The 14,727-nt window shown below is 43.6% G+C and overlaps 1 protein-coding gene across 4 annotated transcripts in view; it reads right to left on the bottom strand.

The window, feature by feature from the left end:
- Positions 1-1,304: 1,304 nt before the first annotated feature.
- The window catches only part of LOC308327357 (dachshund homolog 2-like), a 62,296-nt gene continuing 48,873 nt past the window's right edge, over positions 1,305-14,727 (bottom strand). For 3 of the 4 annotated variants that reach the window (XM_080780733.1, XM_080780734.1, XM_080780732.1), the window contains 5 exons: positions 11,256-11,413; positions 10,439-10,586; positions 9,829-9,984; positions 8,270-8,350; positions 1,305-3,980 (listed from right to left, as the gene is read on the bottom strand). In XM_080780733.1, coding sequence (XP_080636859.1) covers positions 3,832-3,980; positions 8,270-8,350; positions 9,829-9,984; positions 10,439-10,586; positions 11,256-11,413 — 692 coding nt within the window. In that variant the 3' untranslated portion in view covers positions 1,305-3,831. Of the gene's footprint in view, positions 3,983-8,269; positions 8,351-9,828; positions 9,985-10,438; positions 10,587-11,255; positions 11,414-14,727 lie in introns of all 4 variants that reach the window. The other variant, XM_080780735.1, reaches the window with a different exon arrangement.

Consider the following 14,727-nt stretch of genomic DNA (forward strand, 5'->3'; position numbering starts at 1 on the left):
CTCACTGTAATCCAGACAGCTTTTTTTTTTTTTTTTAAGATATTGCTTAGGGGAAAACAGACGGACAGATGGATGACACCCATACAGCCACTACTAGCCATTTTAGCAGATAAAGTGTGTGATGAAGATACTGTGTGTGTGTGTGTGTGTGTGTGTGTGTGTGTGTGTGTGTGTGTGTGTGTGTGTGTGTGTGTGTGTGTGTGTGTGTGTGTGTGTGTGTGTGTGTGTGTGTGTGTGTGTGTGTGTGTGTGTGTGTGTGTGTGTGTGTGTGTGTGTGTGTGTGTGTGTGTGTGTGTGTGTGTGTGTGTGTGTGTGTGTGTGTGTGTGTGTGTGTGTGTGTGTGTGTGTGTGTGTGTGTGTGTGTGTGTGTGTGTGTGTGTGTGTGTGTGTGTGTGTGTGTGTGTGTGTGTGTGTGTGTGTGTGTGTGTGTGTGTGTGTGTGTGTGTGTGTGTGTGTGTGTGTGTGTGTGTGTGTGTGTGTGTGTGTGTGTGTGTGTGTGTGTGTGTGTGTGTCCAAAATCCATCCCTGTCCATTAAACAATGCCCCTAAACAGGAAATGCCCTTAAACAGGCTGGTCTGTGGAGGGTGCACTGAGGGTATCTAATATACAGTAGCAGCCACACTGATGCATCACTGCACGGACAGCTGCTTTCCATGTCACTTCATTTTGGAATCCCATTGTTGCAATTTGTGACCACCGGCCGGCCAGGGGGCCACCACTAGTGTGGCCAATTGGGAAATACACACAGTAGGAGAGAGACGGCACGCCTCCGTCATTGACACAAAAAGCAAACGCTCCCATAGTTTCACTTCTGGAGTATGTTGATTATCACATACTGGGGGTATTTCTAAGGTGCTGATAACGAACATTCTCTTGATTAAGGGGTGATAACATCCGAAGCTGGTGGTTTCCACCCGGGCAGAGAATACAATACAGCAGTGGCTCCCAAAGTGGGGTCCGGGGACCCCCAGGGGTCCTTGAGGCAGTTCCAGGGGGTAGTTCCCTAGCTAAATGATAGTTTGGAACCAAATGGAGCCTTATGGGTCTGTAACTCTGAGAGTGTACAAATGGACCCTGACGGGTCCATTTGGTTCCATTTGTACATTTGTACATTTGAGTGAAATTAAATTAAATGGGGGTCTGCAGGCTAATTAGTGTCAATTTGGGGGTTCTTAACATGAAGACGTTTGGGAACCACTGCATCATATGTGCAATGATGATGGGAGGTTGCGCGGGAGTGTCACTGTACGTGTGGTTGTATCTCAGTGTTCAACCGAATTCAACAGGAGAAAGACAAAGATGGTACACTTGTTACAATTTTTAATACCAAGAAATACAATGGAACAATTACTTGAATTTTGTTTGATCTCTTTGAGAGGCTTGTGGGACTTCAACACGTGTATTTATTATTTTTATTTTTTTCCTACGTTTAAAAAACCGAAACCAAAATGTTTCAGAGCTACGATGTTGTGTCAAAGCATTTTGTCTTCTTTTAAAACCAGTAATAACTGTTGTAATATTTTTTATATATAATTATTCTCGATAACATTATTTTTTCTTTATCTCTGGTTTTGAACCTGATGTGGTATTTACAAGCATGCGGTGCATCAGAGTATGAAAATCCTTTAAACAGTCCTATTTTCTCACTCGAAATGTTGTGTCTGTAAAATATAATAAGAATGTGCATCGGGGGATGGGGTCAATTCTCTCTCCATGAAACGTCTAGATGTTGTACCCAAAGTGAGAAGTGTTTGGCAACAATGACCTGTTTAAATCTCCAAAGAGTAGTGAAAAAAAGGCTCCGGTCGAATATTCACGTTGGACTTTTCTTAAAAGTTACAAAGTGCTGTAAAATCAATCAATCAAAAAACAACAAACATGCAGATAAAACAAAAGTTCATCATGACCCCACTGAGACTTGCTCAGATAAAACGTCAGAATCCACACAGCAGCAACTCTACAACGTATGAAATAAAGAGGAAGTGAACTGACCCCGCCCCAAGAGGAAGTAGTAAAATGCTAAAGCATTTGTTTTTTGTTTTTGTCTTTTACATTTTTCTTCATTTTTTTAAACAATAGATGAGCGGACATAGACAAAAGGAAGAAACAGATTACATGTAAAACAGATTACAGTAATCCTCTTAATCAGTTAGTTACTAAATAAAGACCCAACGACACTAATAAGATTACAGATACTTGAAAAAGAAAAAAAAAGTTCAAGCGTATAGCTCCACTTTCTTTTTTGTGTCAGCTAGTTCTTCAAACCAGTTAGGTTTTTTGGGGGGTGTTTTCCCCCACTTCTTTGTCCTTTAATAAAAACAAGCGAAAAAAAATGGAGAAAAAAAAAGAAATCATCTTCAAAGCAGTCCAGACAGAAGCAGTCTCCCATTCCTTCATGTGTGGGTTCTGTCTCGCAGTGACGTCACAGAGGAGAGAGCCTCTGGGGTTGAAGGACTCGTTCAACTTGATAAATCTTTACAGAAATGTCCCAAAAGCAGAGCGATATAAGAGAGGTTCTACTCCATTTATTTAGCTTAGTGGGCGGGGTGGGGGGATTCCTCTTTCATTTCTGGAACTCTCTCTCTGTGTGTGTGTGTGTGTGTGTGTGTGTGTGTGTGTGTGCGCGCGCACGTGCAGGTTTATTATCATCACTGTTGGACAGAAACCTTGTATCTCCATGTTTCCGGTTCTTATGTTTTCTCATACATCATTGCCCTGGCCTACTTCATAGTACAACAGTGTCACACAAAAGTAGCGAAAATATCGACAAGCTCACAATGTTTCCCATTCCCATTTGTGAGCTTGTAGATATGCCATTTTCGCAAATTTTCTAAACATTTTGAAAGTGAAAGTGTGCGTCTGTGGCTCTCATAATTACTGAGCCAATGAAAAGTATTAACAAGAGCTTGTGATTAAATAATAACTACATCGGATCCATTGGAACACATTGTTCCTTTCCTGAAAAGTAACAGTTTTGGACATGCATGGTTTCTTTTTGATTTGAAGATTTAGTTTTTGGGGCTATTATGCCTTTATTGACAGTGAACAGTATTCAGACAGGGAGTCGAACCCGCGGCACGCCGTCCGGCTGACTTGGCAGCCCAGGTGCCCAGACGGTTGAGCTAACCATCCGGGACATACTAGGTTTCTGCCTGACAAGTGTGCCTGAGTTTTCTGCTTCACTGTGATTCCTCCTGAGGTATCCCAGCAGTACAGGGCCAGTGGATCACTGATGTGCCCCATTTCTTTACACACACACACACACACACACACACACACACACACACACACGTGCACGCACGCACGCACACTTTTTGGAGGGCTGCAGACACTTGCAGCTACTTTCATCAGGGAAGGGGAGGGGGGACGGTGTAACAATAAAATGTAACTTTAAAGCAGAATAGAAAGACATCATCGTTAATGAACAACAGTAGAGACAGAGGACTGTGTGTGTATGTGTGTGTCTGTGTGTACATGTACGTGTATACATACATGTATACACTGTATATCGGTATTGGTAACCCAGGAAATCCAGTACGGTTGGGTCTGCTAAGTTGTTTATGAACAATCCACGTTGTTGTGTGTCCATCCATGCATTCACTGGTGTTGTGTGTCCTCCGCTGGCCTGCTGTTATGTGGACATACATAAATAATTGAGCGCGTTATAGGTGAGTAAGCAAGGGAGTAGGTGCAATCTGCCTCTCCTTTCCTCTGATCCATCCGTGTGTGTGTGTGTGTGTGTGTGTCCTTGCGTGTGTGTGTGTGCGTGCGTGCATGGGGGTCTCTCTCCCTCTCTCTTTCTGTTTCTCTCTCGGTTCCTCTTTCAACTCTTAAATGGATAAAGCGCTGATTTCACTGGGTAATTCTCTCTCTCTATTACTGGTGGGTGGTGCTTGATGGCGTCCGTCTCTCCCAGACGCCCCGGTCGGCCAGCCAACCATCAGAACAGGATGGGAGGCTTGGAGTAGGGTCTGCTGTTCTCTGGAGGGGGACAGGAGGGAGGAGAAGTAGCACACTACTTAATTAGTTGTTTATTGTCTCGTCTGCACTATAACGTCAATGCCAAGTTGTTATTATGAGTGTGTGTGTGTGTGTGTGTGTGTGCGTGCGTGCGTGCGTACGTGCGTGTGTGTTTATGTGCACAAGTGCGTGTGGAAGGCAGACGTAGGGTGAAGAAATATCATCCTTTTTTTGTATGCATTGAACAATACTTCAATAAGTTAAACAGACAAACGTGTCAGTGTATGTGTGTGTGAGTATAACATACTAGTTAGTACACACACACACACACACACACACACACACACACACACACACACACACACACACACATGTATGTACAGTATGTGCACATACACACACGTACAGCACACACCCAACACATTATGCACTAATATACCATATTTTGTATATATTTATACATAATAAAATGTTATTGTCTGCATTCATATCGCATCTCGTAAACACACACACACACACACACGCACACACACGTATGTGCACGTACACACACGTACAGCACACACCCAACACACATGCACACAAACAGGTATAATATCCACATTGAGGCCATATTTCCTCCCGGTCGGCCTCATTCCATTTAGCTTACACCAGCAAAGACTTTAATGACCGTCGGCTGGGGTCCAATAGGAAATCTCCCCTACCTTCCCTTATTGGCTGCTGCAAAGTCAAATACAAGCATTTTTAGAATGAAATGGGTCCCAAAAGACTAGTTTGAGTGTGTTTTGTGCGTGGGTGTGTGTTTGTGTGTGTAGACTACACAGCAAATGTTCGTTCTATTGAGAGTCATTTTTTTATTTGTTTGTTTTGCTTTTTTTTTTTAATGTGAACATCGGGGCATATGAGCATGTACACTACACTACACGCGCAAGCACACACACACACACACACACACACACACACTTACATTTACTTGTACTACTTTTAATGTTATCCTTGCGTAGGTTTCATGCAGCCAGTTGACCCCTGAGCCTAACCCTGACCATTATGCCCATTAATGTACCATAACTTGGCTTCGTAGGCAGATGTTCCAATGACTCTGCCTCCCCAAATGTCGACGTGACATCATATTCAATATATAAGAATGACAGCAAACACACCTACAACAGTACGCCACCATTAATGTACAACAACAAAGTATAATTGTGGTTAATCAGAAGTGGTTAATCAGACCAATAGATTTAGTTGACTATAAAAAAAATAGATTATTATTTTTTGTTTTGATTCTTTGATATATATATATATAAATATAAACAGCTTGACGATTTTGATTAAGCTACATAAGCAAAATGTCTTGTTCTAAATGTCATTTTTGAATGATATATCTTTGGTTAATTGTACAGCCCTAATCACTGCACTGATAGGCAGTACACTACATGGACAACATACAGTACAACAACTACATGCCAAGTTAGAGGCATCAAGACAGTCAGCAGAAAGATAGACCAGCAGAACTCTGCACTGGTTTTACAGTGAACTAGGTGTACTGAATGGAATGGAACACTGGTTTTACAGTGAACTAGGTGTACTGAATGGAATGGAACACTGGTTTTACAGTGAACTAGGTGTACTGAATGGAATGGAACACTGGTTTTACAGTGAACTAGGTGTACTGAATGGAATGGAACACTGGTTTTACAGTGAACTAGGTGCACTGAATGGAATGGAACACTGGTTTTACAGTGACCTAGGTGCACTGAATGGAATGGAACACTGGTTTTACAGTGACCTAGGTGTACTGAATGGAATGGAACACTGGTTTTACAGTGAACTAGGTGCACCGGACAGCATAGAACACTGGTTTTACAGTGACCTAGGTGTACTGAATGGAATGGAACACTGGTTTTACAGTGAACTAGGTGTACTGAATGGAATGGAACACTGGTTTTACAGTGAACTAGGTGCACCGGACAGCATAGAACACTGGTTTTACAGTGAACTAGGTGCACTGAATGTAATGGAACACTGGTTTTACAGTGAACTAGGTGCACCGGACAGCATAGAACACTGGTTTTACAGTGAACTAGGTGCACTGAATGGAATGGAACATGTGTATTGGTAGAATTGATGACGGTGAAGAATCTCCACAGGATTCATTGATGACGTTCTACCTCTCTGTGCCGCTGTCTCTCTCTTTCTTGGCCCCCATCTCTCACTCTCTCTCTCTTTCTGTCCTTTGATAAATGTGTCTTATTATCAGTGTGTCAGTTGGGAAGATGCGCGCACACGCAGGCATGCACGCACGCACGCTCGCATGCATGCACGCGCGCACACACACACACACACACACACACACAACAATGTTTACTCTACTTAGGGCAAAGATAGTGTGTGTGTGTGTGTGTGTGTGTGTGTGCCTGTGTGTGTGTGTGTGTGTAAGGCATTTTGTTTTGCATGATCTGTATTTTGTGATTGTTTTTGCTGATTCAATTTCACAGTCCGCACACACACACACACACACACACACACACACACACACACACAGACAGAGAGAGAGTGTCCACTTTACAATATTACGATGTTGACAGTAATTTATATACTATGAACTTGTGTGTGTGTGTGTGTGCGTGCGTGTGCGCACACATCTCTGCGCATCTATCACAGCAGGAATCCCTTCATTGATTGACTTAATTAATTGCCAACAATTAAATGATCCATTTTACAATGAAAAAAAATAATATATATACGGTAACTCTTTTAATCTAAAAGCTCTCCAGTCATTTTAAATGTCATTGATTTATTTGTTCCCATCAATCATTTTTTACGGATTGATGAAATCATAAACTAATTATGTATTAGATGAGTTATTATTTCTTCTTCTTTTACTTCTTCTTCTTCTGCTTCTTTATAATAATTATTATTATTATTTAACAAACATCTTTGGAAAGCATTTGTGAGCATACTGTACATAATGTTGTGAAAAAACTAAAGGATTTGGGAGAGGGCAGAGATAAGACTCTCTCACTGTGTGTGTGTGTGTGTGTGTGTGTGTGTGTGTGTGTGTGTGTGTGTGTGTGTTGGGGGAGTTGTTTGTCATTGGTCAGTCGCCTGGAAACAAAGCGATTATGGGAGCATGGCAGTGTCACTGATTGACCTTTATCACCATCTACAGTACGCACACGCACGCAAGCACGCACGCACGTTTGTATTGTGATTCTATAATGCCATTTCTACAATGGTTTGCTATTTTTAACCTTAAGCCTACAGCCAAAAATAGCAGGTGTACGACTAAGCTCACATTCGAATGCATTGCACTTGCAACTGAGCATAAATCAGGCCTAGACCCCTAACCTCTAAACCATCTGAATCTTTTACTAATTGTGAACATATCTCTAAAATCCTTTTTAACCATAAAACAACCACTTCTCATTGTGAGGACCAGGAAAACGCTCATCACAATGTCCATTTCTCACATTTATCGGACATTTTGAACTGCTGATGTAAACAAAGGGGCCGTTGTATTTTAATGGTTCTGATGATGATGATATTACCATGGTAACGCGGCCTGACACCAAAATTAATCACATAATTACATGATCAATCACACGATTTAAATGAAAAATTATAGCCTGTGATTTTCAAATAATTCATTTCTCATTATCCTTACTTTAGATCACCTGTTCACCGAAAGCCTAAATGAAAATTGTTGGAGGTTATTTACTGTATTAAAATAATAAAACGATAGGGGACAGGGTAGTTATACCCTCACAAAAAACATGCAGTAATCCTGGTCTCTAAACTCCCTGGCCAGCCGGGGAAAGGGAACTTTCTTTGTAATGATGCCGTTTTGGCTTCAGTTGATACACCACAGCATGGCAATCAGCACTGATTTATTCTGTAAAGCTTACGGTAATATAGTAGTTCGTCTAAGATGGCTTAACATGGAGCTGTTCACGTTGGCCAATGTGAACGGCTCAAAGGCCGAAAGGAACATGCTGTTGCCAGGTCTACGGTCCTTTAGTTGTAATCATTAGTTGCCTCATTAGCCACACAAGGAACCAGGACAGATGATATGGCTGTGATTTATCCTATATGTACATCAGTTCAACGCACAACAGGTGTGTAGTCCCTTCTAGCCCAGTTAGTTTGACTCACCCACCCACTATTATATAACCAAATTAGTTTGCTAAGAGTACGTAATTGATATGAATATCAGTAATTAGATGGATGATACATACACAACAGCTATACATAAACAGGTGTCTGTACTGTAGAATTTGCTATACTATACTGATATACATTACATACTGTATATATATATACCTTGTGCCACAGAGTTCTCTTGTTGGTTAGCGTTGTTCTCCACCTCGTTTTCTGGAAGAACAGCGTCTGAAAAATATACACTAAATAATAAACACCACAAATAGTTTGTCCATAATATTGGGGCCGCTGGCCTCACAATGTTATAGTAGCAGCTACTGGTTTCCATCGGATTGGGGGAATTATTGGATATTTATGTGCAATTGAAGCTTAATGAATTGTAAACCATTGCAACCACTCTCACTACATTAACAAATAATAAATAAATGAGAACGTGTGTGTGTGTGTGTGTGTGTGTGTGTGTGTGTGTGTGTGTGTGTGTGTGTGTGTGTGTGTGTGTGTGTGTGTGTGTGTGTGTGTGTGTGTGTGTGTGTGTGTGTGTGTGTGTGTGTCTGTGTGCAGTGTGTGTGTGTGTGTGTGTCTTCATATCACTAGACCGGTGCCCGGCTGTAGAGAACGATGGAAGTTTCACATCCATGCCCCACCCGGCTATGCAATACCCGTTGTACCCGTGTCAGAGTGCCCGTTTCACCCATCTGTCTGTGTCCCTTTTATGCCCATATATGGAGATTTCTGGATCTGTCTCTCTGTGTCCCTTTATTCCTATATATGGAGTTCTGTGTCAGGCATGCCCAAATATGGAGTGTTGTGATGTTAGAACAGGCCAGCTCCATATATGGATCTGTCCAGAGCCCAGGCAGAGGCCTTTTGTGGCAGTTCTGGACAACCGTGGGCCCGACAGACTGGACACCGGGTACTGCACTCCCTGTGGGGGTGTGGAACGTGTGTCGAATTTGAAGTCGGTGGGGCGAATGGTTCTCGAGTTACGTGGATTACAGCCATACACACGTACACACATACAGACAGACGTACATAGACATGGTGCATTCATAGATAGATGTACCATGCGTGGGACATTTTTTCTTTGATTTGACACCATAGATCCCTTTCTGAACATTTGGACCTTCTTGGTCCATTTGGTTTCATTTGTACACTCTCAGAGTTACAGACCCATAAGGGTCCATTTGGTTCCAAACTATCATTTAGCTGGGGACCCCCTGGAACTCCCTCAAGGACTCCTGGTGTCAGGACTTTGGGTAACCACTTGGTGTAGTGGGGGGACCCCCTGGAACTCTCTCTAGGACTCCTGGGGTCAGGACTTTGGGTAACCACTTGGTGTAGTGGGGGGACCCCCTGGAACTCCCTCAAGGACTCCTGGGGTCAGGACTTTGGGTAACCACTTGGTGTAGTGGGGGGACCCCCTGGAACTCCCTCAAGGACTCCTGGGGTCAGGACTTTGGGTAACCACTTGGTGTAGTGGGGGGACCCCCTGGAACTCTCTCTAGGACTCCTGGGGTCAGGACTTTGGGTAACCACTTGGTGTAGTGGGGGGACCCCCTGGAACTCTCTCTAGGACTCCTGGGGTCAGGACTTTGGGTAACCACTTGGTGTAGTGGGGGGACCCCCTGGAAGTCCCTCAAGGACTCCTGGGGTCAGGACTTTGGGTAACCACTTGGTGTAGTGGGGGTATACGGTGGCCTCCTCACCGTCCAGTGGGAGGCTGCGGTGGAGCTCCCCTGGGGAGCCGTTGGCCTGCTTCAGGGCACGCTCCACCTGCTCTCTCCTCCGAGCCTCGAAGTCCAACGCCTCCTGTAACTTCCTCTTGGCCTTCTTCTCCCTCCGTAGTCTCCTCTGGATGGACACTAGAGAGAGAGAGAGAGAGAGAGAGAGAGGGGGAGGGTGGGGGATATAAGTCACTTCTGTGTAGTAGTTACTTCCTAAGGTCGCTCTCTCAAGTCAAATCATCTCTCACCCCACAAACCATTCACACAAACGACCCACACACTATACTGAAATCAAGCAATGGGAATTTTTAAAAATAAATATAATAAAAGAAGCACAACTTGACTTAAATCATTTCGATTAACTCAATCAATTCAATATGGATGTAGATGAGATCTTTCATACATAAGAGTGTTTAGTCTGGATTTAACCACTTGTATCGTAGCATCCCTATACTCTGGGGGGGGGACGACATTCACAGAAAATAGAAGCTACAAGCTCAAAATGCGTCACAACACAAAGTGTTGTGAGCTGAGCTTGTAGATTGGAAAAAAGCATTAGACGTGATAATTCTAGTACGTAACAATGCCTCACCTCTGCTGTGGAGCTCAGTGTTGAGTTGTCTCTCCAGGTTCTCTCTGATCTCTCTCTCTCTGTAGAGCTCCAGTTTCAGCTCCTTACGTTCATTCTGACTGTGTTTCTCCTGAACTCTGGCATTCTCCACGGCCACCTTCAGCAGGCCCTGCCACGCACGCACGCACGCGCGCACACACACACACACACACACACACACACACACACACACACACACACACACACACACACACACACACACACACACACACACTATCATTGAGAGTACCTCAATTTGCACAGGCAAGCTCTAAATACACAGAAGGGACAAAGGGATTGACTGTAGGTTAAACGTTTTCCATCAAGTCAGCTATTGGACAGTCATAATAAACACATGGCATGGAGACACAATGAAGGAGGAATGTTCCGGGACAGAATCATGATCCATTTTACCTGCATTTCTTGTCTTTTACCAGTAATTACATTTGAACATGCATTTTTTTATTTCCCAGGTTGACACCATGTTACTTACAGCAATAGTGGCAATAGTTAGCAGATCTACAAGCTCATACTTTTGTGTGAGGCTGTAGTGTGATCAAGTAGGGCATTCATTTAAAAAGAAAAAAAAACATAACAAGTTTAAATGTGGAGATTAGAGGTTTCTAAATGTGACAAAAAGTGTAACTCCTGATGAAGTCTGGTTGGCCAGAGGAGGGCAGAACACCTGGATACTGTATATATAGTCCTACCAGGTCTGTGCTCTGCCCCACTGAATTATAGGCTTTTTCTCAGTTTCTCTTTCTTTCTTTCTTTCTTTCTTTCCGCCTCCTTCACCTACCTGTATATTAGTAAGCAGTGTCTCCATTGATGACAGCCCCTCGGCCAATAGGAACGGAGCAAAAGCGGGGCTCGCATGGTTGATTGACAGGGGTTGAGAGGTGAGTGGAAGCTTCTCATAGGTGGGTTTCAGAAGGGGGAGGGGCAACTGGACATCGTCTGCAAACAAGAAGACACACAAAAATATGTTATATTATATTTATATACATACACACCCACCCACGCACGCACGCACGCACGCACGCACGCACGCACACGACAACTAGCACAGCTTGAAGTGACAACAAATACAAATTGATTTCAAGCTTCACAACCCAAACACTTTCAGAAAATGCAGTTTTATGTGTTCATGTGGGCATATGTATCTATGTGTGTTTGTGTTTATTGTTTGTTTACGTCTGTGTGAGTGTGTGTGTGTGTGTGTGTGTGTGTGTGCGTGTGTGTGCGTGTGCGTGAAGTGTGAAAACAGATAAAACAAAGGCATGTTCTGTTGAGCCCGGCAGTTGGATTACGACAATAAATCATAACTGTGTTTGAATATTGTAACACTAGAAAAGCGACAGCTCTCTTAATAATTGATGCTTTTTTTCCGAGGCGGATGTCGGGGTTCAAACCTGGAGCCTTTTATTCATCCTGTCATGGCTGACTGGTCATGGTGCTGCTTTCAGCTACCATTCATACACTTACAGTACTGTGCTGTTCACACTGGGGAGCTGTCCAGTACAACCACAGAGTTGTACTGTAGGACACTCAGAGCTGCCCAGTACAACCAGTGTTTTACTGTTGAGGTGCCCAGTACAACCACAGGGTTTTACTGTTGAGGTGCCCAGTACAACCACAGGGTTTTACTGTTGAGGTGCCCAGTACAACCACAGGGTTTTACTGTTGAGGTGCCCAGTACAACCAGTGTTTTACTGTTGAGGTGCCCAGTACAACCAGTGTTTTACTGTTGAGGTGCCCAGTACAACCACAGGGTTTTACTGTTGAGGTTGAGGTGTCCAGTACAACCACAGTGTTTTACTGTTGAGGTGCCCAGTACAACCAGTGTTTTACTGTTGAGGTGCCCAGTACAACCACAGGGTTTTACTGTTGAGGTTGAGGTGTCCAGTACAACCACAGTGTTTTACTGTTGAGGTGCCCAGTACAACCAGTGTTTTACTGTTGAGGTGCCCAGTACAACCACAGGGTTTTACTGTTGAGGTTGAGGTGCCCAGTACAACCACAGTGTTTTACTGTTGAGGTGCCCAGTACAACCACAGTGTTTTACTGTTGAGGTGCCCAGTACAACCACAGTGTTTTACTGTTGAGGTGCCCAGTACAACCAGTGTTTTACTGTTGAGGTGCCCAGTACAACCACAGTGTTTTACTGTTGAGGTGCCCAGTACAACCAGTGTTTTACTGTTGAGGTGCCCAGTACAACCACAGTGTTTTACTGTTGAGGTGCCCAGTACAACCACAGTGTTTTACTGTTGAGGTGCCCAGTACAACCAGTGTTTTACTGTTGAGGTGCCCAGTACAACCACAGTGTTTTACTGTTGAGGTGCCCAGTACAACCACAGTGTTTTACTGTTGAGGTGCCCAGTACAACCACAGGGTTTTACTGTTGAGGTGCCCAGTACAACCAGTGTTTTACTGTTGAGGTGCCCAGTACAACCACAGGGTTTTACTGTTGAGGTTGAGGTGCCCAGTACAACCACAGTGTTTTACTGTTGAGGTGCCCAGTACAACCACAGTGTTTTACTGTTGAGGTGCCCAGTACAACCAGTGTTTTACTGTTGAGGTGCCCAGTACAACCACAGTGTTTTACTGTTGAGGTGCCCAGTACAACCACAGTGTTTTACTGTTGAGCTGCCCAGTACAACCACAGGATTTTACTGTTGAGGTGCCCAGTACAACCACAGTGTTTTACTGTTAGACACTGGGAGCTGCCCAGTACAACCACAGTGTTTACTGTTAGACACTGGGAGCTGCCCAGTACAACCACAGTGTTTTACTGTTAGACACTGGGAGCTGCCCAGTACAACCACAGTGTTTTACTGTTAGACACTGGGAGCTGCCCAGTACAACCACAGTGTTTTACTGTTAGACACTGGGAGCTGCCCAGTACAACCACAGTGTTTTACTGTTAGACACTGGGAGCTGCCCAGTACAACCACAGTGTTTTACTGTTAGACACTGGGAGCTGCCCAGTACAACCACAGTGTTTTACTGTTAGACACTGGGAGCTGCCCAGTACAACCACAGTGTTTTACTGTTAGACACTGGGAGCTGCCCAGTACAACCACAGTGTTTTACTGTTAGACACTGGGAGCTGCCCAGTACAACCACAGTGTTTTACTGTTAGACACTGGGAGCTGCCCAGTACAACCACAGTGATTTACTGTTAGACACTGGGAGCTGCCCAGTACAACCAGTCAAACTGTTGATGAATGAACAGCTCCCCATGAGCAAACGGATTGTTAAGTGCTTTGATCAAGGTGTTCTAGATTTGAACTAGCGAACTGTTATGCGCAACAATGTTAAGTTCTACACTTAACACGGACGCACACATGTGCGCGCATGCACACACACACGCGCGCATGCACATACACACACACACACACACACACACACACACACACACACACACACAGACAGACAGTCATTTGTCTTGTCATGTTGCCACGGGTAACTAACCTTGCCTGCTTGTGTCTCTTTTCCCAAATTATAATTTTTTGTGTATGTGTGTGTGTGTGTGTGTGTGTGTGTGTGTGTGTGTGTGTGTGTGTGTGTGTGTGTGTGCGTGCGTGCGTGTGTGCGTGCATTTCCATTGTATACTATAGAATTCTAGACTGTGCTTGCAACCTGCTATGGTAGAAGCAATTGGATATGACTCAATTGTCAGGGGATATTAATAAAATCTGGGAATAAATCTCTTACCAAGAATTCTCTACACCAATGTGTTTGTAAAGGTGTCTACTAACATATCCCACATTGGTTTCTATTCAACCACCCTAGGGGAATTTTTGACAGCTGCTGAAAGTTGGGTTCTTATAGGCTAAATTCGGACATAGCCACTTGCCTAAATCACATTTGTGAGAAAGAGAGAAAGAGAGAGAGGGTATAGGATGCATGCTTAAAATCCTGCTTTTATACAAATGACTTTCAGGCATATCCGACTAACGGTATAAAGCAGGTAACTGTAATAGCAAAAAAATATGTCCTTCTGTCTGTCTGTCTGTGCTATTACAAGCCCAAACTCTTCAAACGGCAAAAAAGTGATAGTCTCTTTCTCTCTCTCTCTCGCTCTTTCTAAAAGCTTTACCATCAAATGGATTCTTACTTTCCACGAAAAAGCCTTTTCAATCCATTTCATTTTACTCCCTTCTTCTTTTGTTAAAATGTGTTTTTTTTGTATGTGTGGTGGGTTTCTGACACTGGACATATGTAGTTCTTTTTATGGTTTCAGCCAATAAAGAGCCTTTGTTCATGAA

Source organism: Protomyctophum bolini (genome assembly GCF_963924005.1).
Source record: "Protomyctophum bolini genome assembly, chromosome: 13".
Taxonomy (NCBI): domain Eukaryota; kingdom Metazoa; phylum Chordata; class Actinopteri; order Myctophiformes; family Myctophidae; genus Protomyctophum; species Protomyctophum bolini.